This window comes from Arctopsyche grandis, chromosome 1 (assembly GCF_051622035.1).
Source record: "Arctopsyche grandis isolate Sample6627 chromosome 1, ASM5162203v2, whole genome shotgun sequence".
NCBI classification, from domain to species: domain Eukaryota; kingdom Metazoa; phylum Arthropoda; class Insecta; order Trichoptera; family Hydropsychidae; genus Arctopsyche; species Arctopsyche grandis.
Window position 1 is genome coordinate 18,266,468 of NC_135355.1, and position 25,145 is coordinate 18,291,612.

Here is a 25,145-nt window from a genome sequence, read left to right on the forward strand (position 1 = left end):
TTTTTGAATTGTATTTTCTTGAATTAATTATATTTTTCCTTCACAAACAGAGTGAAGTTGTGTATGTTTTGAAGAGGATATCTATAGGTCCCGATGAAATCTGTAGTTTTGTGATAGGTGATGCTTGCGGCGATGTTTATAATCCATATCATGAGTGGGAAGTGGATTTTCCGCCAATGCCAAAACCTCTGGTTAAAGCTTTAGAAGCCCCACAACCTAATGCTCCTACATTTAAAGTTTTGCACATATCAGACACTCATTACGATCCTTACTATGCTGAAGGTAAATAATTTGTTTTACATGAATATATTGCTGTTATGAATACGTTTTCGATTTATATATTTGTTTTAATATTACCAGGTTCCAATGCAGAATGCAATGAACCGCTGTGCTGTAGATTAACTAATGGTCCAGCCGCTTCACCAGGTGGTGGTGCGGGTCGCTGGGGAGACTATCGTAAATGCGATACACCAAAACGAACAGTTGATCACATGCTTAAACATATTGCAGATACTCACACGGTATTTCTTTGAATTAATTTGAATATTGTTTAATTTATGCATTAGCATTTATCATAGATTAACTTGTGTACGTTATTTAGGATATAGATTATATTTTGTGGACGGGTGATCTTCCACCACATGACGTTTGGAATCAGACAAAAGAGGAGAATTTGAAAATTCTTCAAGATACGGTGAAACAAATGTCAGATATGTTTCCCGGTGTGCCAATATTCCCCGCGTTAGGCAATCACGAGTCAGCACCTGTGAATAGGTAATTTTATATAAGGTAAATTAAGTTGTTATGTGAAGTTTGTTTTATTTTTTTTTCTTTTACTTTATTTTTAAAATCATAGTTTTCCTCCACCATATGTGTCTTCGGAAGAGTCAAATATTGGATGGCTTTATAATGATTTGGATCGTCATTGGAGACGTTGGTTACCTGCTGGGGTATCGAACACTGTTCGTCGTGGAGCCTTTTATTCAGTTTTAGTTCGTCCTGGATTTAGACTCATATCACTTAACATGAATTATTGCAATAATAAGAATTGGTATGGTGTGGACTAATATTATACGAAATGATTAAAAAATATTAAAATTTTAAAACATTCTTGATTATTTTCCGTTTTAGGTGGCTTCTGTTGAACAGTACAGACCCAGCAACAGAATTGCAATGGCTCATTTACGAATTACAATCAGCTGAATTCAATGCAGAGAAAGTGCATTTGATTGGTCATATACCGCCAGGACACTCTGACTGTCTCAAGGTGTGGAGTCGTAATTATTATGCAATAATAAACAGATATGAAGCCACCATAACGGCTCAGTTCTTCGGTCATACACATTTTGATGAATTTGAAGTGTTTTACGATCCTAAAGATTTAGGTAGATATCAATCAATATTATTTGAATACTATTTAACAGTTGGAAATTGATTCATTGTAATGTGCACTTTTAAGGAAGAGCAAATAGCATAGCGTATATCGGTCCATCTGTTACTCCTTATTATGACCTAAATCCTGGTTATAGAATTTATTATGTTGACGGTGATCATGAACAATCGACTAGAGTAAGTAATAGCGTAGTTTAATTGGAAGAATATTTAGTTATTTTTGTATTAATATATTGAATAACTTCCATAGTTGGTCGTTGATCACGAAACTTGGATCATGAATCTCAAAGAAGCAAACCTCTACGATTATCCAATTTGGTATAAGCTATACTCAGCTCGAGCTGCGTATCAAATGCCATCACTCAGACCCCAAGACTGGGATCAATTCATCAATGAAATCACTGCTAAAGAAGAACTTTTTAATTTATACTACAAGTAAGAATATTATACCATTACTTCAAAGAGTTTCGCATGGTCGATTTTATTAAAATTCCACATTTTTTATCCTGTAGACATTATTGGAAAAACAGTCCAACGCGTACGGCATGTGATATGGATTGCCGTAAACGCATTCTGTGTGATGCCCGTTCGGGTCGATCTCATGATCGGAAAGCTTTATGCGGCACTCTGGAGGCACGTATTGAATCATCAGAGCGTCAATCATGGGGTGCTTGGCTGTACAATGGCCTGGCTGTATCGTATGTGCCCAATTTATTGACTGGCTTTTCTTGGAATAGAATAGATGTATAAATGTATATATGTATTGAATTTGACTAACTTATTTCCATAATTTCTACAGTAGATATTGAATATTGCACATTTTTTTAACATACAAGTGATTAAGATTTATTTTCCAGTTTGTACATATTATATGTGTTTCTTTAATTTATATTCATATGCAAATTTTTATAAAACCATAGTCGAATTTGGCTGTTTCATCGCATGACGAGGAAGCTTTATAAAGAAGCAAATTACAATAATTTTTCAACGATTGTAAGCTACGATTAAGAGTCACGGTGTATCACTTAATGATTCTATATGTTTAATTTTATCTTGGAATATTTTTCTCAAGCATTAAAAAATTGAATTATTCTTTTAAAAAAAAATTAGTGTTTGATAAATTAACTATTCTAAGTTTAAGCTAATGTATGTAGATAAGCAAGTTTTATTTTATGCAAACTGAATTCATTTATGGAGCAGTGTGGAATATGTTTATAATAATTAAATATCTTTTCTTATTTTAACAAAATCTTGTACATTCACATTATACTAAAAAATATCCAATGGGTAAGACTAAAAATTAATCCAAATGATATTTGTAAAACAGCTTGAATATAGAGTGGAACCTCAATTATTATAAATCTTTGGACTAAACGAGAATTTTAGGATGATGAAAAATCTGGATAATCAAGAGTTTTGATATTTTGGATCTTCATTGATCAAAGTTGTACTGTGTAATAAATTATTGTTGTTTTACAGTACAGATTTTCATTGCGTATATTCAAATAAGTGTTTTTCACATATTAACAAATAAAATTATAAATATGTTCACAAATATTTCAATACTTATTATTTTTATGTTTACATACTTAATTATATGAAACTATGTATTTGTGAAACATTCGATATTAAAAAAAACACATAATACTTAATTATATAAAATAAGCAATTTTTTAAATATGTAATAATTATTTTTAATGCATTGCATTGATGATTAAAATTAAGCAGTGCGCTCCGTTCTACCAAATTGCAATATCTGGAGATTCATCTTCTCAACTTTTCGTCTGCTTAAACAGGAGTTTGTATATTGTATACAAAAATGTTTTTTGTATACATGTATGTAATATTTTTAATATACGAGATTCATTCGTAGAGTTTTAAGCTATTTACACACCTTTAAAATATATTAAAAAAAAACGTTTAAAAATAAATTCTTGCTATATTTTTTAATAGTTAATGTTTATCTCGCAAAATAAGTATTTCACTATTTAATGTGCACGCGCAGAATGCGGGAGGAAAAGCCTGTTCCTCTTGTTCCTGTTGTATCCTGCTCGCGCAAATTAAGTGAGTATGTACCGTTTACCATGCACCCTTTTTTTTTGATCTTTCGATTTTCGATCTTTGCCTCCCGATATTTGCGTTTTCGGTAATTTCACATTCCGGCCCGTCACGGAGACCAGTCTTATGTATATGTATGTATATACAAACTCGACGTCGAAATAGACCGAAAATTCGGGAAAACAAATCTTGAGATATTGCAAGTTGGTGGGACGGGGTAAACCCAAAATTAAGATGTTTAGAATCTGTGATAAGTATAAACAGTGACAATATGACATAAAAGAAAAGTATTCAGGCAATTGTTGAGGACGACATTTGGTTGGATTGTTTAAAAAAATTTGAAGAGTTGCTAAATTGTCAATTTGCCTATTTATATTTTAACCAGACTATATACATATATTTTAACCAGAATGAATAAATTTTTTCACATTTAATATTTTTATTTTTTCACTCATGAACACTGTTTTGGTGAGAGTTGCACATAATCAAAATGGGTGATTGGTAAGACACATAAACTTGTCCAAATATAGTAAATACATATATTCTGAGATGTCAAAACTATTGCTAACCGCTGGTGTTTGGTTTATTTTTAGATAATTTAATTTGTTGGATTAATTTAATTGTATCCTCTAGGTTTTCGAGTGTAACTGGTTGGCTAAGTCAAATGTTAGGAAATCTTACTAAACGTAATTAAGCATCGTTTTCTTCTGTACCGCATCCTTATTATCATCAGTTTTACTACTTGACATAAATATGAACATCTGTCCTGTAAGTAATTAATCCATTATTTCTTATAATATTATTCAAGGTGTCGTATAAATTTAACTAGAATGAATACTTTATTACTAAATAAAAAATAAAATCCATCGATGTGTATATATTACATACTTCAATTATCATATCCTAGATATAAAATAATGATTGAGATGAATATGTTTCCATTTATTACTTATAAAATCAATTTACAAGCATTGCAAACACAAATGATATTAATACCTAGCAACTGTAGATCCACCATAAGGCCCTCCGCACACAGATCAACTGGTTTGCAACTCGAGTTGCTAACTAGTTGAGCATGCAACTGTTTGGAGACCACGTCCGTGTATGGGAGTGGGAGTCCGCACATGAATCGACTGAAACCAAACCGATTTTAAATCAGTCTACAACATTACTTTTGTTGAAGAGATAGAATAGCATGAAGTTCTATATAATTATAAACTCCCACAATATACAAGAGCAGACATAACGGAGAAAACATGGCAAGAAAAGACTTGATATTTCTTTGTATATAGGAATGGCACCAATATTCCCTTAATGTTCTTCGTATAGGTCTATTAGCTACAGAAGGCGCGTGCACAGTACTCATACAAATGCATTTTTCATATACAGGCTGTTATTAATATATTTTATTTCAACCGATCCTGTAATGTTTTTAAGATCTATGATATAATTTGGGTGGCATATTTATTTAATATTTGAATACGTACCACGAATAAAATGATAAATAGCATTTTTTTAAATTATAAGTAAAACAAACGTACGTATGCAAAAATTAATACGAATTAAAAATGAGAAAAAAATATAGGATATAAATTATATTAAACAGGAAATAAGTGATTTTAAAAGTGTTCGAATTTTGATAATAATGCAGTCCTTTTCATTATTATGTATAGACATTCTTCTTTGTCGGCTAGTATTAAGTCCCGACCGTTACAAAGATAATAAAAAAATTCGCAAAGAAAGCGCTACACTTTGTTGTTTATTTGCTCACTTCAAATTTGTTTACTGTTGGGTGCCTAGACCATCAAAATATTTTTTCATTATTTTGCATAGAATTGTTTGTCGGCTTCAGAATTTTGTAGCTAAGTCAGAACTTGTCATAAATAATAATAAAATAAACTTACAAAAAAAATATTGCGGCGATCTTTGGATAATGCCGCAGTACATTTACACCCAGAAAGTCTACCCGAACCGGAAGTGTTTCTAATCTAAATAAATACATTGCTCATTTTATAATCTTATTTTTGAATTTCAATTTCAAACTTTTCTATTATAAGACTTTACTTTTAATACTCTACTACTAAACGTACTTCTAGTTTTACTAACCTTTTCTGATTTTCTTTAATTCGTTACTTCTTTGCTCGTTTTGGATAGTCTTCTGTTTCTATACAATGTCATATCATAATTCTTCTACGCCACTTAATTCTCCATCACTTGAAGAATCCATATATTCGCTATCAGAATATTCTACTTTTATAATGTCAGTGAAATTGTCCGTTAAATTATCGAGTTTTGGTTCCAGTTCAATAAATTTTTCTTCATGTTTTTTCACATGTCTCCAAACGTCTCTGAATGTATCAATAGTGATTGACTCTGCTCTGATTCACTATACGATGCATGAAATAGTTGAAAACATTATACACAATTTCGCGAGATTGTCCCGTTAGTGTTTTCCCAGATCCAATTTTATTACAAAGCATTTTATTATCATATATCCACTAATTCTAATGAACTAACTCCAATTAACCAATTAGCAAACAATATAAGAACGCGTTACGTCAGTTTGTGGGGGTTGATCGGTGACTGACCAGTGAAACTGGAAAAAATCACCCTGTAGTGCACACTTGATCACTGAGCAAAAATCACCGAGCAATACAAAAAATAATTGTTGTTTCTGTCATGCTCGGAAAGTGGGTGAGTATGAAAGGGACCAACTGATTGTCCTAGAAAACAGATACAAAAAATCTTATTCATATCTTCACGGATATAATATACGTGTTTGTATTGGTACGTGCCAGCTTTCGCTGCACGAGCTCTGTGGTACAGGCAATTGTCTTCTTCATTTGAACTACTACTTGACATTTAATTGCGCTCGTATGCGTTGAGGTTTCATTTTGATTGCAAACTGGTTGTGGGTTTGACTAGTTTGTGCGGAGGGCCTAAATGTAAATTTTGATAAATATACTTAGACTAATTCAGGTGATGGTTAATCTCAATATTTAGATGAATGTTAAGGAAATTAACTGACTTGGTAAGCAAAGGTTTTGTTTGATTTCTTTTTAAATTATGCAATTTGTTTTAAGTTTATCAAATTTTTAACCCCGTTTTTTTTTTTGCAGAATGTCTATGATCATGTCTCTGCCTCATGTGGCATATCAAATACCTAAATTTGTGATGGGATTGGGCTGAAAACTCGGGGAAAGCCAATGGGAATGTATTTGCCGTAGTCGTCATCAATCTTGATAATTTTTCGGTAATTCTCAGTTAAAAAAAATAGCCGATTTCACAATGAAGAGTGTTAATCAAATTGTTTTTGTACATTAAGAAATTGAGATTTTTTATTTTAGTGAAAATTGCAAGATTTGATGATGAATCGCTAAAACAAATTGTATAAAATTAGTTTTTAATTATTATTTTTTATTTATTTATTTACAAATTAAAACGTGAATTAAAAAATCATATCATTTTATTCATTTATAACTGACTTCTCCATTACAAAATATTAAATAAAGATACATAAAATTTCGAAACAAATTCACAAAAGAAAATTAGACTGACAAACATATGTAATTGGAATACTTAGTACTAATCAGACCAGTGACAGGGAAAATTGAATTGATGAATTTGAATATGACATTAAAATAAAATGGTTTAGAAAAGCAATGCATTAAAATTTGTACACATTTAAAATCTATAGGAAGTCATAAAATAACACATACATACATAAATATATACATATCAGATTTCTCAACAATATGATAGTAAAAATATAAGATCGACAATGAAATTTCATTTATTTACAATCATTAAAAATTGGTCCATGCATGGGAAAAATTAAAACAAATATAATATACAATTGAAGTATACATTATTTATATAATAGAGAAATAAAATGAATAGTTAAAAATTCACTAATTCATAATAAAGTAAAGATCATATCTCTTAGTAACTGTATTATCGGGAAACTAGCGATAAAATTAGCTTTGAGCTTTTAAGAAAATTCACTGGAATGTGCAGTCTCACGAAAGGAAAATATTTTTTCCAATCCTGCATGAAACATATCACATAAGTAGTTAGCAGATATATTACACAAAATTAAAATACACAATGAGTTATATACAAAAAATAAACAAAAGAAAAAATAATATCAAGTTGGATAATAAATTATAATAATCAATATTTAAAATAAAATCAATTACATTTTTACTCACTGGAAAGTTATTACACTTGCAGAAATAACTTTTTTATTTTATTTTAACATATGTACATAGAGAGCTGTTTGAGAGTTGTTTTCTAATATTATTGTATGATAGTAAAATATTTCATACAAAAGACATACACACATAGTATATTGTTAAACCAAGGGTTTAAATCTTTTGAATAAGATTAAAAACATCCAGGAATTTCGGCAATCACAAAATTATTACGTTCAGTCAATTTATATACAATACTAAAAACATGGTCAATTTTTATATGTATCAAATTTGGGCGAAAAATGTCTTGCTTACTTCATTTATAAAGCACTATTCCAAGTACTCTATTATATAATACAAAAATAATCGTTAGACGTCTACTACAAAGCTCATTAGGAAAAAATATCACATTTTTGCATAATTTCGAACATGCAATTCACTTTAAGAAAAGGCGTAGTACATACTATGAGCATAAAATCAAATTCTTACATTGACTAGAACAAAAGTCTCCTCAGATTTTTACGTCTTTTTTCTTGAGTGAGATTACTCTTCACGGGCGAATCTTTACTCGGACTTGCAGCTTTGATTGAATTGGGACACGATGTGGACTTTTGACAATGCTTTTTGGCATTAAGACAACTGCCGCAAAATGTGAAACTGCAAGTCAAGCCTTGACACACACCCCATTGTCCACTTAGCTTTGCTGCTGAATTGCAACGAGGACAGCATCGAATTCCATCATTGTCGCTTTGGGATGCAACCTGAAATAACACACGATTATGTACATCTAATATATAATTTCGAAAGAGACTTTGTAACTACATATGTAAGTATGTTTCTATGATGACGATTCGATATATATTTTTTTCGATTCAAATAAATGAATATGGCGAAAACTATTAGATTCGCCATATTTAAGCTGTTTATATTACAAATACTGAGCGAAGCTGGGTAAAACAATTAGTCTAATATATGAATATTTCGAAAGATACTTTATGTATGTAACTATTGTTGGTTCGTAGAATCCGTGGCGTTAAATTTAATCAAAAAACATATGAATATTCAAATAAATTTAAATATAATAAAAGTATTCCAATAAATTTAATAAAACGTTTACTATTAGATTAGCCATGTTTAAGCGGTTTATATTACAAATTTCGAGCGAAACCGTGTAAAACCACCAACTATGTAGTATAAAACATATTTTACAATCAAAACACAAAAATAAAATATTACCTTTGTAAATCTATGAAATCTCTTACTTCGTGGGCTTACAGACGGACTTCGCCGACGGGTGGGTTTCTTTTCTGTTAAAATATTTTGCAGATTTTGAATATCCATCAGTTCTACAGAATTACTTTTGTGACGTAATTGTTGTTTATTGTATTTCGAAAAATTGACTAAACGATCATTCATTGTTAAATTTTCTTTATTATTTTTAGTTGTTTCCTCATAATTCATAAGCCGTTCGCATGAAACTTTCTCTCCCAAGCATGCCGACTTCCACGTTGAGTTCACTTGGCTGGCATTAAAAATATCTTTATCAAATAAAAATCCTAATATCTTTTTATTTAATCCTTGATATCCACTACTAAACAATCTTATAAAATCGACTTTATCTAGTCCACAGTAATTTCCTCTCCAGACTAAATCTCTTTTCATCGGTTCAAGCTTCTTTATAGGCGAGTTTTCTTTTTCTTGTGAAATACGAGATTTTTCTTTTTCTGGTGAAAAACGTAGTTTTTCAAAAGGTTTATATTTTTTTAGAGGAGTGACAGGTTTCAGATCAGAATACAACAATCTGTTTTTTTCAGGAGTTCCTATACTTGATGTAGGAAAGATTTTCTTCACCGGTCTCTGAGATTTTATAACAATTGACATTTTACTGACCCCATTCTTTTTCGGTGTCCTGTGAATACCATCACAATATGCCTTTTCCTTTATATTAGTTTGAATTTTGTTCAAACCTATTTGTAATGAGGGAAAGCTATTTAAACTATCAACGGGAAGCAGAGATTCTTTTTTCACGCAATTTTCCCTGTCTGGTGAATTTAAATTGAGGTATTTATTATCAAATACTGGAATCACTTCTGCAACCAATTTTTGAGGTTCACTAGGAGACCATTCCATCTCAAAACCATCTTGACGATTCAATGATTTTCGTTTACTTAATTTGTTCGATCTGGATGTAGTTTCATTCATGAAACTTAAATTATTTGGATGTGTTGTCGGAAAAATCCTTGTAGAAGACAACATATTTGATGAAGCATCAAGAAATGAAACATCCGAGTCCAGATTGATATCAGCTTTGTCAGATATGTTTACGTGAGATAACCCATATATGCTCGTTTCGCAATTTGGTGTGCCACTCGTATGAGAAACACTCAGGTAACTCAAACCCACCCGACCAGAACGATGCAAGGATCGACAAAGCGACAAACTTCTGGATACATCGTCACTGATTTCCGTGGATTCCGCTGAGCTAGGAGTCACAGTGATGTACCCACTATCATCAGTTATTTCTTTCTTTTGAGACATTGTGTTGCGGGTATGAAACGATGGTGGAATTAATTCTGGAGAATCCATTTTTCTAAAAAAAATAAACAGAGAATCAGATAATACATGTTAAATTCTAAAAAAAATAATTCAAGTGTCTACATAGTTTTCAAATTAATGACAGATTATTATAACGAACAAAAACCATTTATGTGTAATCTATCATCTAGAAGAAGTGGATAAATTATCTATCAATAATCAGTGGTAAAAATAATACAATTTTAAAAATTTATTTGGTTAGTGGGTAAGATAAAACAAACTTTACTATTTTTTAAATTAAATTAACCGCGGGTAGAAGGTTGCTTCTTCCTCACACACTTCTTTCAGATCATTACTTTTCCATTATCTGGAGGCAATTCTTAAGAACAAAATATACACAATATATTTTCTATTCATTTTTACGCATTTAAAAATGAACTTATTTACTCTATCATCTACTGGAGAAGATGCCGAAGCTTTCTTATAAAAGTCTCCATTTAGGTCTGTGTATTTGAATTTTAGTAAATCATCACCGAAAGAAAACCAATATCCGACATGGAAACTGGTTAGTAATTAGGCATAACAAACGACCAAAACAAAAGATAGGAGGCTTGATAAGAGGGTCAATCGTCGAAATCAACGAAAGCTTGCTTACAAAGAGGAAAAATAATGTCGGTAGAGTACTTTCTCAACTTGGGAGGCTAGTGGATGTTTAATCGAAGTGGATTTGAATATTGCAAAGTCAATCATCACTACAACTAGGTTGATCTGCACAATGGTGTCACAATGACACCGAGGAACAAACCCTCATCATTTCAAGTCGTATTTTGGCCTGCGGAATCTAAATTATAAAATTCAAAATTATTGTCCATATATAGGTTTATCTATTAATTGAAACAACAGGTTAGGTTTTCTTTGAATAATAAAAAGCGTTTCAAAAAAAAAAAAATATATATATATATATACATATTGTTCAAAAGAAATGACTTGGGATAATGGGAGAGTATCTACATATATTATACTTAATTATTGATTTTTGTTCGTTATAGAATTTAACCAGATTATATTTATATGTAATAGATATGTTTATTTGATCAAGTTATAAAGATCACTTTTTATGGATAAATAAGGAATCAGCCCAAGACTAAATTTGATAAGGAGTGAAGCTAATAAAATGATTCAAAAACAATTGTTTTAACAGTGTCCAAACACTGCACAATTGTCTATATACATACAAACATCACGAACATCAACACAAAGTTGAGAATTGTGATGACCATATTTGACATAAATAAGAAAAATTTCGGGTACAAGCCAATGCTTGGTTAAAGCATTTGAAAGTGTTGAAGGTTAGACATAGTGGTAGTGTATTTGACAAGGGTTAGATGCTAGATGCTAGATGTTAGATGGCGGATGGCAGATGACAGAAGTGTGAATGGCAGAAGTGTGATGGTGAAGGTGACGCTTCGCGAGAGGGAGAACTTCGATCGAAGGCAACTGACCACGAGAGGCAGAGGCAGAGGCAGAGGCAGAGGCAGAGGCAGAACGAGAGAAGATCCCGGCAGGACGAGGAAAAGCGGCTTCGAGGCGTCAAAGTGTCAAAGTGTCAAAGCGGTTGGCGGCAAACCAGCGGCCGCAAAAAACCGATCAGACGCCAAAACATTTCTCCCGTAGCCCCGCGTCACCACCACTACCACCACCGCTCACATTTATTGCAGTCATAGAACTCCCAATTCACAGCCTTTCCCAATTCATTCACAACACTGCAAAACTGAATACAATGATAAACGGATTATTCCGTAAAAATCTATCTCGCGCACGACAATCGTTGCTAAAAAATCGTGAATACGAAATATCTGGCACTCGAGTTCTCGTTATTATTTGGTAAGGGTATTTGGGTGCCAGATGTTCCGTGATCGAGATTTTAGTGACGTACGCGAGATCGCTATTTGCGGAATAATTGCCGAACCGAATATAATATCTAGATTAGCCAGCAGCATAGCTCGGTCGTTAAGGGGGTATTCTAGTCTAGAGAGACAAATTTTGGGCGTTTTTTAAAATTCAATAAAACAAAAACTAAAAACAATTTTGGTATGCATTTTTTTAGTATATGTTTATTAATATTTCAATAATACATAACAAAAATGAAAAAAAAAAACATTAAAAATTGAAAATATTACAGGTTGGTAAAGTGGGGGAGGTAAAAAAAAGGGTGCCTCCATCTTGACACGATTCCAACCCTTCTAGTCATCCGAAAAAAAAAAAAAAAAAGATTCTTAATTAATAAGAGTGTCGCTATGGTCCGTACCACGGAAAAAAAAAATTTCCGCGAAATGGCAACTGTTTGAAAAAAAAAGTCATTTTTTGGCCTTTGTTTTCAAAGTTTTGAATTTTTTTTAAATAATAAACAACAAAATTTTTACATAATTTTGGTACGGACCATAGAGGGATATATAAAAAAGAACCACACCAAATTTTAAGTTAATTGGTACATTAGAACTTGAGATATCATGTCAAACTCGTTGGAAAAAGTAGTTTCGAGAAAAACGCGTTTAAAGTTTCGGGTAACGTTACGCGCCGGTTGGATGCCACGTCACTAAAACAGCTATATCTCCGAAAATAATTTGAATTTTGAAAAATTCTCTTAAGGACATATTCTTAAAGGTTTAAACTTTGAAAATATGAAACAAAAAAAAAATCGATTTTTTCAAATTTCTAGACTAGAATACCCCCTTAAGCTTCTGCTTAGCGTTGAAAGGCGGCGGGTTCGATCCCTGGGTCCGAGCCTTGAATGAAAATGAATTTTTCAGAGTATCCTGTTGGTTAGACCTGGATTTGTAACTTCAGGTTGATCGTTTCCTATCAGGGTTTGCCAATTTTCTCTGATTTCATTGTTGAAACGGTTCCCTGAAAATAAATTGACTAAAAATTCCTCCTATACGATATGACACCTATTATTTGTTATTAATTAATGTACAATAAATAAGTTTGTGTACTAATTAATAGATGTCTCATTTATTTATGAGTTTTACAGTGTCTCGTAATTCAGTGATTTTTATAAAAATATGCTGAATTGTAATTTGTAAATTTGTAATTGGCCAGGAAGGCGCATTGGGGTTTACCTGTAAGGCCTTCCTGGTATATATGCAGTGGCGGACTGGCCATACAAGCGTACATGCCCGATGGCATGTGGGCCCCACTATCCGTTAGAAAATATGGGCCCTCAGTAAAATTAAATAACTTTTTAATTTAACTATTTCACGTGTGTAAAAATGTATAGGATATTGCACTTTGGGACCTAGAGTTTGGGTATTTCAACAAAACAAATTTCTTACGATATACACAAACAACTAATGCCTGCTTTAACAGCCCAAGGATCGGTTAACTTTTTTTATTAGGCTCGAAATGTAAGTTTCAACATTTGCGTGGGCCCTTTTACCGGGCCCATTTCCAACCTCAATATTATGCATATACCAATACCTATGTAACAACTACCTACTGAAATAAAAATGGGAATAAACAAATTTCCCTGAATAATATAAACTGAATTGCTTAAAACAATTTTGATAGGACGATTCATCATCAACCAGCGATTTAAATTTACTTCATACATACTTTCAAAATAACATTTGATTATACTTCGACGATATAGTAAGATTTAAATACACAATTTTAAACAGTTTCCGAATATTAAATCTATTCCTAATCTAGACAAATCCATGTATATAGAAACATAGGATAGGGGCCCCCTCCCCAAAATCCTGATTTTCGATTAACATTAATTGAAAATATTATGCATTTTTTTTTCAGGGACGTAATTTGGGGGGGCACTCGCCCCCCTAAATTAAGGAATATTGTGAATTTAGAAAATATTATGGATTTAATGATTAATGAGATACTATGGATCTATGAATGCTGCGTTTATTTCTTATGTACATATGTTACTTTTGGGTAACTAATAAAATAATCGCTCCTATGTGCTTTGAAAAAAAAAGATTTTATTATTTTGAAGCAAGTATATTTTGGTTTTTAAGTGGTATGCCATTAGTAACATTCTTAGAAATTGTTCATCCCATGGAGCGAATCGTTAGAAAGGTCCCCTTTACTTTATTTTGTCTCAAAAACAGATGTGTATCGTTTATTTTTCCGAATGTTCGTATATTTTTTGATATAGTGATACATTTTGATGGTCGATTTTTGTTAGCCATGTGAAGATTTTTGGAAAAAAATTTTCGCCTGCGGCGCTTTTTTAGCTTTTTACATAATATTTTTTCAAAAATAAGCTTAATTTTTTCATATTTTATATTTTCCATTTTTATTCCGATATAAAAAAGATTTTTTGAAAAAAAATTCAATTTGACCAATCTTTGCCTGCCCCCCCAAGAAAAAGCTGAAATGACGTCCCTGATTGTTTTCTACCGAAAGTGAAAGCCGCATTATTTTATGATGCATTATATGACAAGGATTAAAACGAAATATACAATGTAATTTATGGATCTATTTTGCTTTTGCCATTTTTCTTGTACCTAAATTTGTTTATTCCCATTTTTTTAAATTTTTTTTTTTTTTTGCCCTTGATTTTTAGCGTGATGGAAAGAAGAAAATTTTGTTATATGGGGGGGGGGGGGACAAATTTTTTTAACCCTGGGTGGGGGGCCCCCTTTGACTCCTGGCATGCACTGATTTCAGTCCCAGTCCGCCACTGTATATATGTAAACATAAAAAATTAGTATCACTGTACAAGTGGCGTGGAAATTTCTCTGTTTTTATCGCACATGTAGTATCCCGCTAGTGCACAAGTAAGACTGCGATAAAAACAGGAAAAAACGCGTTTTTACCACTTCGTCTGCTATTTTTGTGACCCGTGACTGCAATCAGCAGTGCGGACTAATGGTTAGTATACAATGCTATCGTACAGAGTGGTCACGGGTTCGAGTCTCAGTTGTTGCTGCTGGCCAGGTTTGTGACGATGTGACAGGTCGATCGTTTCCTATCAGAGTTTGCCAATATTTTTGATTTTTAATGAAACGGTTCCTGCAAAAATTGGCATTCCCTCCTCTATCTCTCTCGCCAATTTTGAGTTATTCAGCGTCTCGAGGTTTGCCGGTTTGTATAAAAGTGCTACAAAAATTTTCTCCATAGATGTCTCTGTAGATGATGATTGTATTGTATGTATAATAAAATGCTTGCAATGTTTAACTATATATGTTGTGTATAATGTAAAAATATAGAATAATTATGTATTTATAAATAATTTAGTGTGTTTCTTGATCTGTATAGTACACTGGCTGAATTGGAGTAATCTGTAAGACGAGCGTACACGATTAATTAAAAAAAAAATCAAGATGTTTTCTGGTATATGGCCGCTTGTTATGACTTCTGTCAGTATTAGTGTGGCGAATCAAGATCGCGCGGCGTGAGCAGGGGTGTTGATGTGGAAGTGTGGGACTGTGGGACTGTGGGGCTGTAGAGCTGTATGGCTGTATGGCTATAGGGTTGCTATATAAGTCGTAGGGCTGCATGAGAGCAATGGGTGGGGAGGGTGGAGCTGATGCAGAAGGAAGCGGAAGTGGTTTATGTCGGCTTTGCGGTAGTTCAGCTGGTCGACTGTCACGCAGTTTACTCTCCGAACAGCATGGGCATCTCCTTCATCTTGTACTCAAGTACATTGGGATTCCGGTCTGTATCATACTGTATTCGATCACTTTTCATTTCCCGTACAAAAGTTGTAGTTCATTTTCCAACCACTTGTACAATTTACATTGTGCGTATTTAGGACATCGATATCATATTTACGATTACCTCCAAATATTATAACAGGATGAATCAATTATTGTAGATAACGACCAACGATAAACTTCCAACGTTAATATGTGACGATTGTGTAAATAAATTGGAGTTATTCCATGAATATGTACAGGAATGCATAAAAACTCAAGCTTTATTACACGAAAATTCAAATCTGAATCTCATTGATCATGATGGTGGGGTCAAGATTGAGTTTGAATTGCCAGATTTGGAAAATTTCAAAAAGGAAACATTGGATGATAATTTCATAGTATGTGTCGTTTTTAATTATTAATATTAATTTAATTTATATTCTGTTTAAAATTTTCGTATTTATTTCATTAGGTTAAAGAAGAATATGTAGCTGACGAGGAGCTCTCAGGTTTATAATTAATATTATTCTTTAAGTAGTCTTTCAAGTAAACAATTCATCTATTCGACCATTATCTTTACAGCTGATAATTATTTAATTGATAGAGATAGTTTTTATGACAGTAATTCTGACACACCATTGACTAAAATAAAAACGAGAAAAAAGCTGAAAATCAAACGATTGAAGAAATCGGTTTTGAGAGAAAGAGAAACGTTCAAGGAGAGCAAATGTGAACCCAATCTTAAAAAATACATTAAGTTAGTTACTTATCATATGTAATATTTTAATACATATCATTTTTTAACATCATATTTAAATTTTAATAGATTTCACTGTTATGTGTGCCAAGAAAAATGTGCTAATTGGTTCAGATTAAAAGCACATATCCTGCAAATTCACAATGAACCTCCTAAAGTAAGATGCGAATGTGGCTATATTTTAAAGTCAAAAACTGCAATTTATCGTCATGTTGCAAATCATAACGACCCAGCATCATTTTCGTAAGTTTTAATATATGTATGTATATGTATTATATTTGCACGTTTTTTGGTAAATTAAAATTTGACTATTTTTCTGTTTCTTAAATTGCAGATGTGATCAATGTTCTCGCATCACAAAAACTAAAACTGCCTTAGAAAAACACATGATGAGACATTTACCTAAAGAAAATCAGATATATGCATGTTTAAACTGTCCAAAGATATGTAGTTCTAAAGAAAATTTAAAATCTCACGAAAGAGTACATTTCCCTTTACCCGAAAGATATAAATATCCATGTGGCATTTGTGGAAATAAGTGAGTAAATATTATATTTTTACATATTACATTTTTTTACCTAGATAGCGATTGAACTGATTCGATTAATTTATGTAAATTTAGGTTTACTACCAAGTCAGCTGTATTGGGACATATCAGAGCTGTTCACGAGAAATTGAAAAGATTTGTTTGCGATATATGTGGGTTTACCTGCAGCACTGGTGGTGAATTGGTACAGCATCGAGCAATTCACAGTGATGAGAAACTATTTCAATGCAGCATTTGTTCGAAAAGGTGTTTTCAAATGAAGTCAAATTAACCTGACTTACACTAACTTACTAAAACTTACATAAGAAATCATTAATTTCAGATTTAAAACTAGTTCCAATTTGAAAGCCCATAGTGATACTCACGCTACGACTTCTTATCCTTGTGGAGTTTGTGGGAAAGTTTTGAATAGTCGTCGTACACTACGAAAACATTTCTTGGTCCATGAAGATTTATGTAAACATGTCTGCACATATTGTAATAAAGCATTTAAACGAAGACAAACTCTTAAGGTAAAAATTTCTTTATATGTGTTTTTTTTTATGAATTTATTGTTGTATAATAAATAGTAAAATCATGATATAATTTCTAGGTTCACCTTACTATACATACTGGAGACAAACCTATACAATGTCGATGGTGTTCTCAAAAATTCGCGTACAGTTCTGTGTATCGTTCTCACAAACACAAAGTACATTTTGATAAAATAATCCCTAATGAAAATCTAGACAATAATGTAGCGGTAACTGAAAATTGTAGCAAAATTGAAAATATAATCGAGGGCAACTGACGTCATTAATTTAAAAGAATATATTGTTTAAATGTTGTGGTATATGTAAATAAATTGAATTTCTTTAAAATGTACTGATTTGTTATGACTCTTGTCTTTGGTTTTGTTATTAATATTTTTAAATATGGTTAGGCAGCTTTTGCCATTTATATGGCATAATTTCATAAATCTTTTCAACTTCAACAGTTTAAAAAAAAATTTGGTTGAAGTTCACTTTAGATTTACACAGACATACATATTGAATATGTATGTCTGTATTTATTTATTTTACATTAACTATGTACGTATTTAAAAATAATGTAACAAAACTCCATAAAGCAATATAAAAAATGAATAGCAATCGACATTTTTGTCAAATTCATTAATTACAAAAATAAAACCATGTATATAAATAAAAATATCTATTATATAATATCAAAATGTCATATATGTATACAATATAAGTTTGTTTATATCACTCTTATATGTTGTTATTATACAAATACATATGTTAATGGTCTGTGATACATTATTATATTCAATATGAGTACGTTTTGAATTTTAGCCACTTAATCGCCATGAGTGCACGGGTGCGCGCTCCTTCGCCTTCGTATTTAATGCCGTGGCTCGTGATTAATTTTGGTTTCTTCACAATGACATAAAAAATATCCTGTGATACTAATGAAATTGAATAAAGCTAATATTTTTCGTTAGTTTGTGAGATATTCTAGAGGTGGCACTAAACACGAAAATAAAGTAATCGATTTTCTTCGAAAAAAATGATTAATTATTCATTTATGTTACTAATTATTTTAAAATGTGAAAAATTATGATTTGTTTTTCGAATAGAATAATGTAATTTCATGTGACGCAGATTCTTTACGAGATATGTCATTGCGTACGAAACACACGTGTTTCGTTTATTGCTAACACGTGTTAACGATAATCTGTCGATTTGTTGTGATTATAACTAGTTTGCCTCGAGCTTTCTTCATGACTTGTATACATTTTTACATAACGTTTCACTTACGATTACAATTCAGGAAAAAGTTTGCCTCTTATCCGATCGTTTTCATACTTTTCCATATTGCTCATTTTGGTCATCAATATAAGTAAATGGATCCTCCGCCATTACGATGGTTCAAAAATATGGTGTAAGACGCTTTTGAAATTTTAATATCTGAAAAGTGACTGGCGTTTATCCAGTTTTTAGTTTTAAACATAGATGGCCGTACTAAAATAAAATTATTTATTGATCTATTGTGTGACAGCCCTAGTGAAAAAAAGTGTCTTTTTTTCTATGAAATTTTTTGTTGAATCGATTACGGCTCACCAATTATGTAAGTTAAAAATATTAAAATAATTTAATTATTAGTAAAAGTACGTTTTTTTCTAAATTGAAAATATGTAGGTGGCGCGCTATCTACAAACGCGTGGCGATTAAGGGGTTAAATACATTTGAAGTTGATTTGTTATTATAAACGTTTATTTACATAAATCTATGCCACACAATCGCAAACTTTTGTTGTCTAAAAATTTTTGATATTTCATGGAAAAACTGTATCTCAGAAATATTGTGACTAGTATAGAACACAGCAATTGTTATATTTAGAAGTTTGTTTAAAAAACCTTTTTTGTTCAGCTTCTATTACTAAGAATTAATTTTAAAACCTATTTGATATATTGATTTCATATTTTTGTATTTTGATCTTTTGCGCCAACGAAGATCAGATATATTCCGTCCTACTTCTCAAAAAATCATTAATAATATTTACAATGTATGTACAAATTATGTATATGAAGTGTTTGTGTAATGTATGTATACATTTGTAAATATACAAATTGATCTATGTTCAAGTTGCTGAGAAGTTTTAATGAATCGAAAGAGAAACCCATTAAAAATAATGTGGCATATTGTAATAAACATTGATTAGAAATCAACAGGGCTTATGTAAAGGATACTACAATTTGTTATTAATTATAAAAATTGCTCCAACTAATTTTATTGTCCATTATTTTATTGCGGAAAGAAAATAAAATTTTTAACATTAATCTTGTTGGAATTATCCATTCTTAAGATTTTCGCTGCTTTAATAATATTTTTTTATTTTTACGTCAATATAAAAACTGTTTATTATAAGATTTTTTTAATGGAGTATATGTACATACATATATGCACTCTTCATAGCAATTTTACATTTATTAAGTTCTGAACATTGTTACTGTCACTTTAAACATTATCACGCAGCACGTTGAACTCTTTCAATCTCGATGCCAACAGCTTAGCCTTAAGTTTCGACAGACGTAATTCCCCTATTATATTGTTTAGTTGGTTTTGGTTAATTTTACTTCTTGTTTTGTTTGCTCTGAAATCATCAGACGTTGAAGGTTCTACCGATCGTTGATTTTCAAATTCCAGAGGCGATGACGTAGTCGGTGGTTTTGGAATCGGAAGTCCTTCGCTGTGAGGTACTGGACGAGTAGCAGATGGTATGTCCGGATAAGTAAAATGACTTTTTGTCCTTCGAGAAGCACCTTTTACTTTTGGAGACACCATGCAAAAATAGCAATCAGTTGTATGATTTGTTGGTTCTCTCCACACCATGGGTACGGCAAACGGCATTGATGCTATCTTGCAGTTGAACCATTGGGATAGACGCGACGAACAAGAATGGCAGCATACGTGTGGAGCCCAACTTTTGTCCTGATCTCCAATAGAACAACCAAAATAAAGATTGTAGGCTTTCGAAGTCATTGCTGAAATATTACGCCTCTGCGACTTAAAAGTTACTCTCCCACAAATATAACAAAAGCAATTTGTACAGTTTAAGCAGGCGCGAGACATAGTTTTTACTTTATTTTTTTTATATTCACGACCACAATATTACTTATTACACAAAATCACCAAGTTACAGAAGTTTTCCCCTAATCAATTTCAATAGTTACAAAACAAATAGAACCACAACACTTGATATAAATGTGACTAAGTACTTGACGCAAGTCAAACACCATTCTATAAGTATCGCAAAACTCGTCAACCAGAAAAAGATCACGACTAGAACTATGGTAAAAGCCGAGATAAGGGACCGGTCAGACTGCTCGGGCCACCCGCTGCTGTCAGTGGCTACGTCACACTACCGATATCTACACCCGATATTTGCGAATTTTTCCATAACCAGTTCCTAAATAGCAACCACAAGTTGCAATATGGGAGCTGGATATGGAAAATTCGAGAATATCGGTAATGTGGACGTATCCAGTGGTTGTTGTGTGTGATAAAAAGTATTGCCAGTGCAGAAGAAAACGGCTTGGTCGACAGTGCGCAATTATTACACGTATGTACCTATGCAATATTTATAATTTTAACAAATCATATTCAGTACACATTATTAAAATTTAAAAGACATTTATCGATAGAATTATTACGTTTACCAATCACTTTTTTGAATTGCCCATCTTTTTATTTACACTCGCATCCAACAGCCACTGATAGCAGCGAGCGGTCCAATCGGTCTCTAATCTCGGCTTTTACCCATACTGTACCAATGGCTCGGTTATCATATCTCATATGGCAATCGTTTACACGAAAATTGCACGCAAGGAGCACCTGTCACCGGGAAATTTCATCAACCGAAAATTGCCCACATTAAAGCTGTTCACGTATTTTTTACAAGATTTTTATTAGTTTTTACTAGGTGTCAGTTCTCGGATTTAAATTTGTGTCATATTTTTTAAACCTCTTCCAGACTTAATCAACATACGAGGGCTCGCTGTCAAATCGACGTGATGACATGGTTATTGGATTATTAGTCTCATTGCGGTGGTCACAAAGACAATTTTTGTCATTAAAATCACGAATACGCAATATTTGGCACTCAAGTTCTCATTAGTATGATGAACTTTTCAGCTGTCAGATGTTCCGTTATAGAGATTTTAGTGATTTTGTGACCAGTAATCACCGAACCGATGACTTGTCATATACGGGTCTACCTCACGGGCTGGAATGTGAAATGCCGGAAAACGCAAATATCGGAAGGCAAAGATCGAAAATTGAAAGATCTTAAGTCGAAAGATAAAAGAAAAAGGGTGCATGGTAAATGGTACATACTCACTTAATTTGCGTGAGCAGGATACAACAGGAACAAGAGGAACAGGCTTTTCCTCCCGTATTAATGTGCGCGCGCAGAATACGGGAGGAAAAGCCTGTTCCTCTTGTTCCTGTTGTATCCTGCTCGCGCAAATTAAGTGAGTATGTGCGTGAGTATGTTCCGTTTACCATGCACCCTTTTTTTTTTTGATCTTTCAATTTTCGATCTTTGCCTTCCGATATTTGCATTTTCCGGCATTTCACATTCCGGCCCGTCACGGAGACCGGTCATATACAGGTGAAACTGTATTACATATAGGTAAAACTATACTTACACAAAAGCACGCGAAAGGGACAGAGTGTCTTTTTATTATTGAATGCAGTGTGACAGCATGTTGTACAACTACTCACCGACACGGTAAATGGATTATTGAGCAAATTGTGATCGGGAGCACGACAATCGTTGCCACAAAAATCGCAAATACGGAATATCTGGCGCTCGAGTTCTCGTTAGTACAATGAATACAATGAGTTCTCGTTAGTACAGGTTTTGGGTGCCAGATGTTCCGCGATCAAGATTTTAGTGACGTGCGTGAGGATTCGGTGATTACATCGCAAAAGTAAATTGCTACCAGGATATCACCGCTAAATGAGCAAAATGAAATAAATGAACGAAAATCGCATGCGCGGAATTCCCGGCGCAAGAAAATTCAGTGTATAGAAAACTGGGAAAATATTATTGCCAGAATGTTTTTTATAACCGGTGACACTTTATTTATTTTTATTAATTTGGTTTATACAAATACTGATAAAATTAAAGAGCGGCTGATTTAAGTTTGTATACAGGCGGCTCCTAGACTCGTTTTGTTTTTCTCAGTTGAACTCAATTTGTCAGTAAAATAAAGGCTGAAAACTGATTTTTATACTTACCGAAATTGATTAAAATACTGGCCATTTAATTTGTTGCCTTTACAGATAATTTGCACTCATAGTTTAGTTCTGGCAATGGCAGCACAGTGTATATGTGACAAGTGACAGACACTGTGGCAACACTGATGCCAAGTGTCATTTGTAAATACGAGTAAGAATCTGAGAATGCAGAGGGATATGGTGTGTCGTACATGCCGTAGTTCTCGTCATCCACTTCGTTCGATTTGGGAATGTCGCAAGAGAGTGAGAGGTCGTCTCATTCTCTGTGCGGATATGCTCGCTGCTTGCGCTCCCAACACGGTCACTACTTTACTTTACTTTACTTACTACACTCTACTCTAGTCTCTATTCATATTCCTATTGCACAATGCCAGTGCGCACATATTCTAGTTTTGTATAACATATATGAGTTCTCACTAGTAAAATGTAGTTCACAATTTTAACCGGTGTGTTCACATTGCAGATAAATGAAAACCATGATGGCTTTCCCGCCCACATATGCTTACTATGTTATCGAAAATTGTGTTCAGCGTATAGATTCCGTCTTCAGTGTGAGTCGTCGTATAGCTATTTCACAAATTATCCAGTGAAGAATGTGAAAGTTGAAGATATCAAAATAGAAAAACAAGATGAAGAACTTAGTCAGACAAATTTGACTAATTTAGCTGTTGAGAGTAATAATTTAGATAGTGAGAGTAATAAGTCCCGTGAAGAAAACGCAACTTTAATTGATACACACATAGCTATTGCAAATACTGTTATAGAAAATTTTAAATCTGAAAATTATGTGAGTGACGATGATGAAGATAGAGTTTCGACTAATAGTTTTGAAAAATCTTGTTCGGGTGATGATATTGAAAATTTCAATAAAAAGAGAGGAGAAAAGAAAAGTAATTCGAATGTTTTGCATATTCTTTCAGTGTTAATATATATTATTTATTGTGTACGCGATTGCTTTGTTCTAGAATCTAGTCATAAAAGTCTTTCTAAAATCAAGAAAAAGCATCTGAGAAGAAACTTAGGTAAAGAGTATGCTGATTCTCTAACTTGTACTTTGTGTCCAAAGACATTCAAGTTCAAGAGTTCTTTGGTAGCTCATCAGGACTCACATCTCGGAATTAAACGATACTTTTGTGAAATATGTAAAAAATGTAATTATATATTATTTGATTATTATAATATTCGCTAAATGAGCCAAAGTTTTAGTTTAACTAATGAACGTTGCCTAAAATGAATTACATATTATAAAAAAAATTGTGTATAGGTTTTTGTATATTGTATTTTGTAATTTATATCATTTTTTGTTTTCAGCGTACAGAAGTGAAAAAGATCATAAGAATATGCATCGTAGAGGTTTCAAATTTGAATGCGACTTATGTGGAAAATGTTTTAATACCAAAGCGAAATTAGGAATTCATAAAGAAATCCATTCCGAAGAGAGAGCTCGCTTTCCGTGTGATATTGAAGGATGCGGGAAATGCTTTTTAAGCCTAAATGGATTAGAGCGCCATAGGTAAGATTATTTACATATGATAGTATTTCAGTTGAATTATGTTTACAATTATTTATTGTTTAGGTTGTCACACTCGGGTTCAAAAAATTTTATATGTCAAATGTGTAGTAAGAGTTTCATTGACAAGTATCAGTTAGAACTCCACATACGAACGCATACTAATGATAGGAGACATACTTGTACCTATTGTGATAAAAAGTTCATTACAAAGTCTGCGAAAAATTCTCACGAACGATGGTAAATATTGTATGATTTGTTTTGGTAAAATAATTTATAGCTAAAATTCAAATTCATGTATATATTTATGCAGGCATTTGAAAACTAAAAATTATGTCTGTCAGCACTGTGAAAAAGCATTTGTTACGTCATCTGGATTGAAGAGGCATATTTTGTGTCACACTAAAGAGCTATCTGAAATGTGTAGAATTTGTGGGAAAAAATTTGCCCGTTTCGACAACAGAAAACGACATGAAATAGCTATGCATCATCTTTCTGAAAATTCATCCAAAGAAATAGATATAAAATGATTTCAAATTTTTCGGTGATGTTTTAAGAAATTAAAATGTAATGTAATTCTTAATCAACGATGACCAAATTAATATCATATAATATTTTATTTTTTATATTTTCATGCTTTTAATGTATGTACATATGTAAGCAATGATTATAAAATTATTTTTGAATAAATTTAATTAAAATGCTAT

At 32.4% G+C, this 25,145-nt stretch overlaps 5 protein-coding genes across 5 annotated transcripts in view; 3 read left to right on the forward strand and 2 right to left on the reverse strand.

Moving 5' to 3' along the window:
- Positions 1–6,657, forward strand: part of LOC143912073 (sphingomyelin phosphodiesterase) — a 40,494-nt gene extending 33,837 nt beyond the window's left edge. Inside the window, exons 4-12 of the mRNA XM_077431245.1 lie at positions 51–282; positions 361–521; positions 602–774; positions 857–1,051; positions 1,132–1,385; positions 1,460–1,569; positions 1,643–1,827; positions 1,905–2,090; positions 6,570–6,657. Of these exons, the coding sequence (XP_077287371.1) occupies positions 51–282; positions 361–521; positions 602–774; positions 857–1,051; positions 1,132–1,385; positions 1,460–1,569; positions 1,643–1,827; positions 1,905–2,090; positions 6,570–6,639 (1,566 nt within the window). The 3' untranslated portion in view covers positions 6,640–6,657. The remainder of the gene's footprint in view (positions 1–50; positions 283–360; positions 522–601; positions 775–856; positions 1,052–1,131; positions 1,386–1,459; positions 1,570–1,642; positions 1,828–1,904; positions 2,091–6,569) is intronic.
- Positions 1–25,145, reverse strand: part of LOC143912339 (uncharacterized) — a 976,232-nt gene that overhangs the window by 238,911 nt on the left and 712,176 nt on the right. The window lies entirely within an intron of this gene.
- LOC143912165 (uncharacterized) lies at positions 6,901–11,908 on the reverse strand. Its single transcript, XM_077431401.1, has 3 exons — positions 11,681–11,908; positions 8,880–10,233; positions 6,901–8,404 (listed from the first exon to the last, which is right to left on the reverse strand). Exons 2-3 carry the CDS (start codon positions 10,227–10,229, stop codon positions 8,138–8,140), a joined length of 1,617 nt encoding a protein of 538 aa, XP_077287527.1. The 5' UTR covers positions 10,230–10,233; positions 11,681–11,908; the 3' UTR covers positions 6,901–8,137.
- On the forward strand, positions 15,562–19,961 carry LOC143911097 (uncharacterized). The gene is made up of 9 exons (XM_077429838.1): positions 15,562–15,857; positions 16,018–16,236; positions 16,311–16,347; positions 16,421–16,595; positions 16,665–16,838; positions 16,930–17,133; positions 17,218–17,388; positions 17,465–17,654; positions 17,735–19,961. The coding sequence occupies exons 1-9, from the start codon at positions 15,699–15,701 to the stop codon at positions 17,930–17,932; spliced, it is 1,527 nt and encodes a 508-aa protein (XP_077285964.1). The 5' UTR covers positions 15,562–15,698; the 3' UTR covers positions 17,933–19,961.
- Positions 22,981–25,144, forward strand: LOC143922963 (uncharacterized). The gene is made up of 6 exons (XM_077446410.1): positions 22,981–23,228; positions 23,392–23,818; positions 23,894–24,079; positions 24,240–24,441; positions 24,505–24,678; positions 24,752–25,144. Exons 1-6 carry the CDS (start codon positions 23,094–23,096, stop codon positions 24,966–24,968), a joined length of 1,341 nt encoding a protein of 446 aa, XP_077302536.1. The 5' UTR covers positions 22,981–23,093; the 3' UTR covers positions 24,969–25,144.

Excerpts from the sequence above, each read along its gene's own strand:
- LOC143922963 (XM_077446410.1), top strand. The coding sequence starts at position 23,094 with ATGCAGAGGGATATGGTGTGTCGTACATGCCGTAGTTCTCGTCATCCA. Across the intron at positions 23,819-23,893 it reads AAAGAGAGGAGAAAAGAAAA|AATCTAGTCATAAAAGTCTT; the intron begins GTAATTCGAATG and ends GCTTTGTTCTAG. Across the intron at positions 24,080-24,239 it reads TTGTGAAATATGTAAAAAAT|CGTACAGAAGTGAAAAAGAT; the intron begins GTAATTATATAT and ends TTTTGTTTTCAG.
- LOC143911097 (XM_077429838.1), top strand. The coding sequence starts at position 15,699 with ATGAGAGCAATGGGTGGGGAGGGTGGAGCTGATGCAGAAGGAAGCGGA. Across the intron at positions 16,596-16,664 it reads AATCTTAAAAAATACATTAA|ATTTCACTGTTATGTGTGCC; the intron begins GTTAGTTACTTA and ends AAATTTTAATAG. Across the intron at positions 17,134-17,217 it reads TGTGGCATTTGTGGAAATAA|GTTTACTACCAAGTCAGCTG; the intron begins GTGAGTAAATAT and ends ATGTAAATTTAG.
- LOC143912165 (XM_077431401.1), bottom strand. The coding sequence starts at position 10,229 with ATGGATTCTCCAGAATTAATTCCACCATCGTTTCATACCCGCAACACA. Across the intron at positions 8,405-8,879 it reads GATTTCATAGATTTACAAAG|GTTGCATCCCAAAGCGACAA; the intron begins GTAATATTTTAT and ends GTGTTATTTCAG.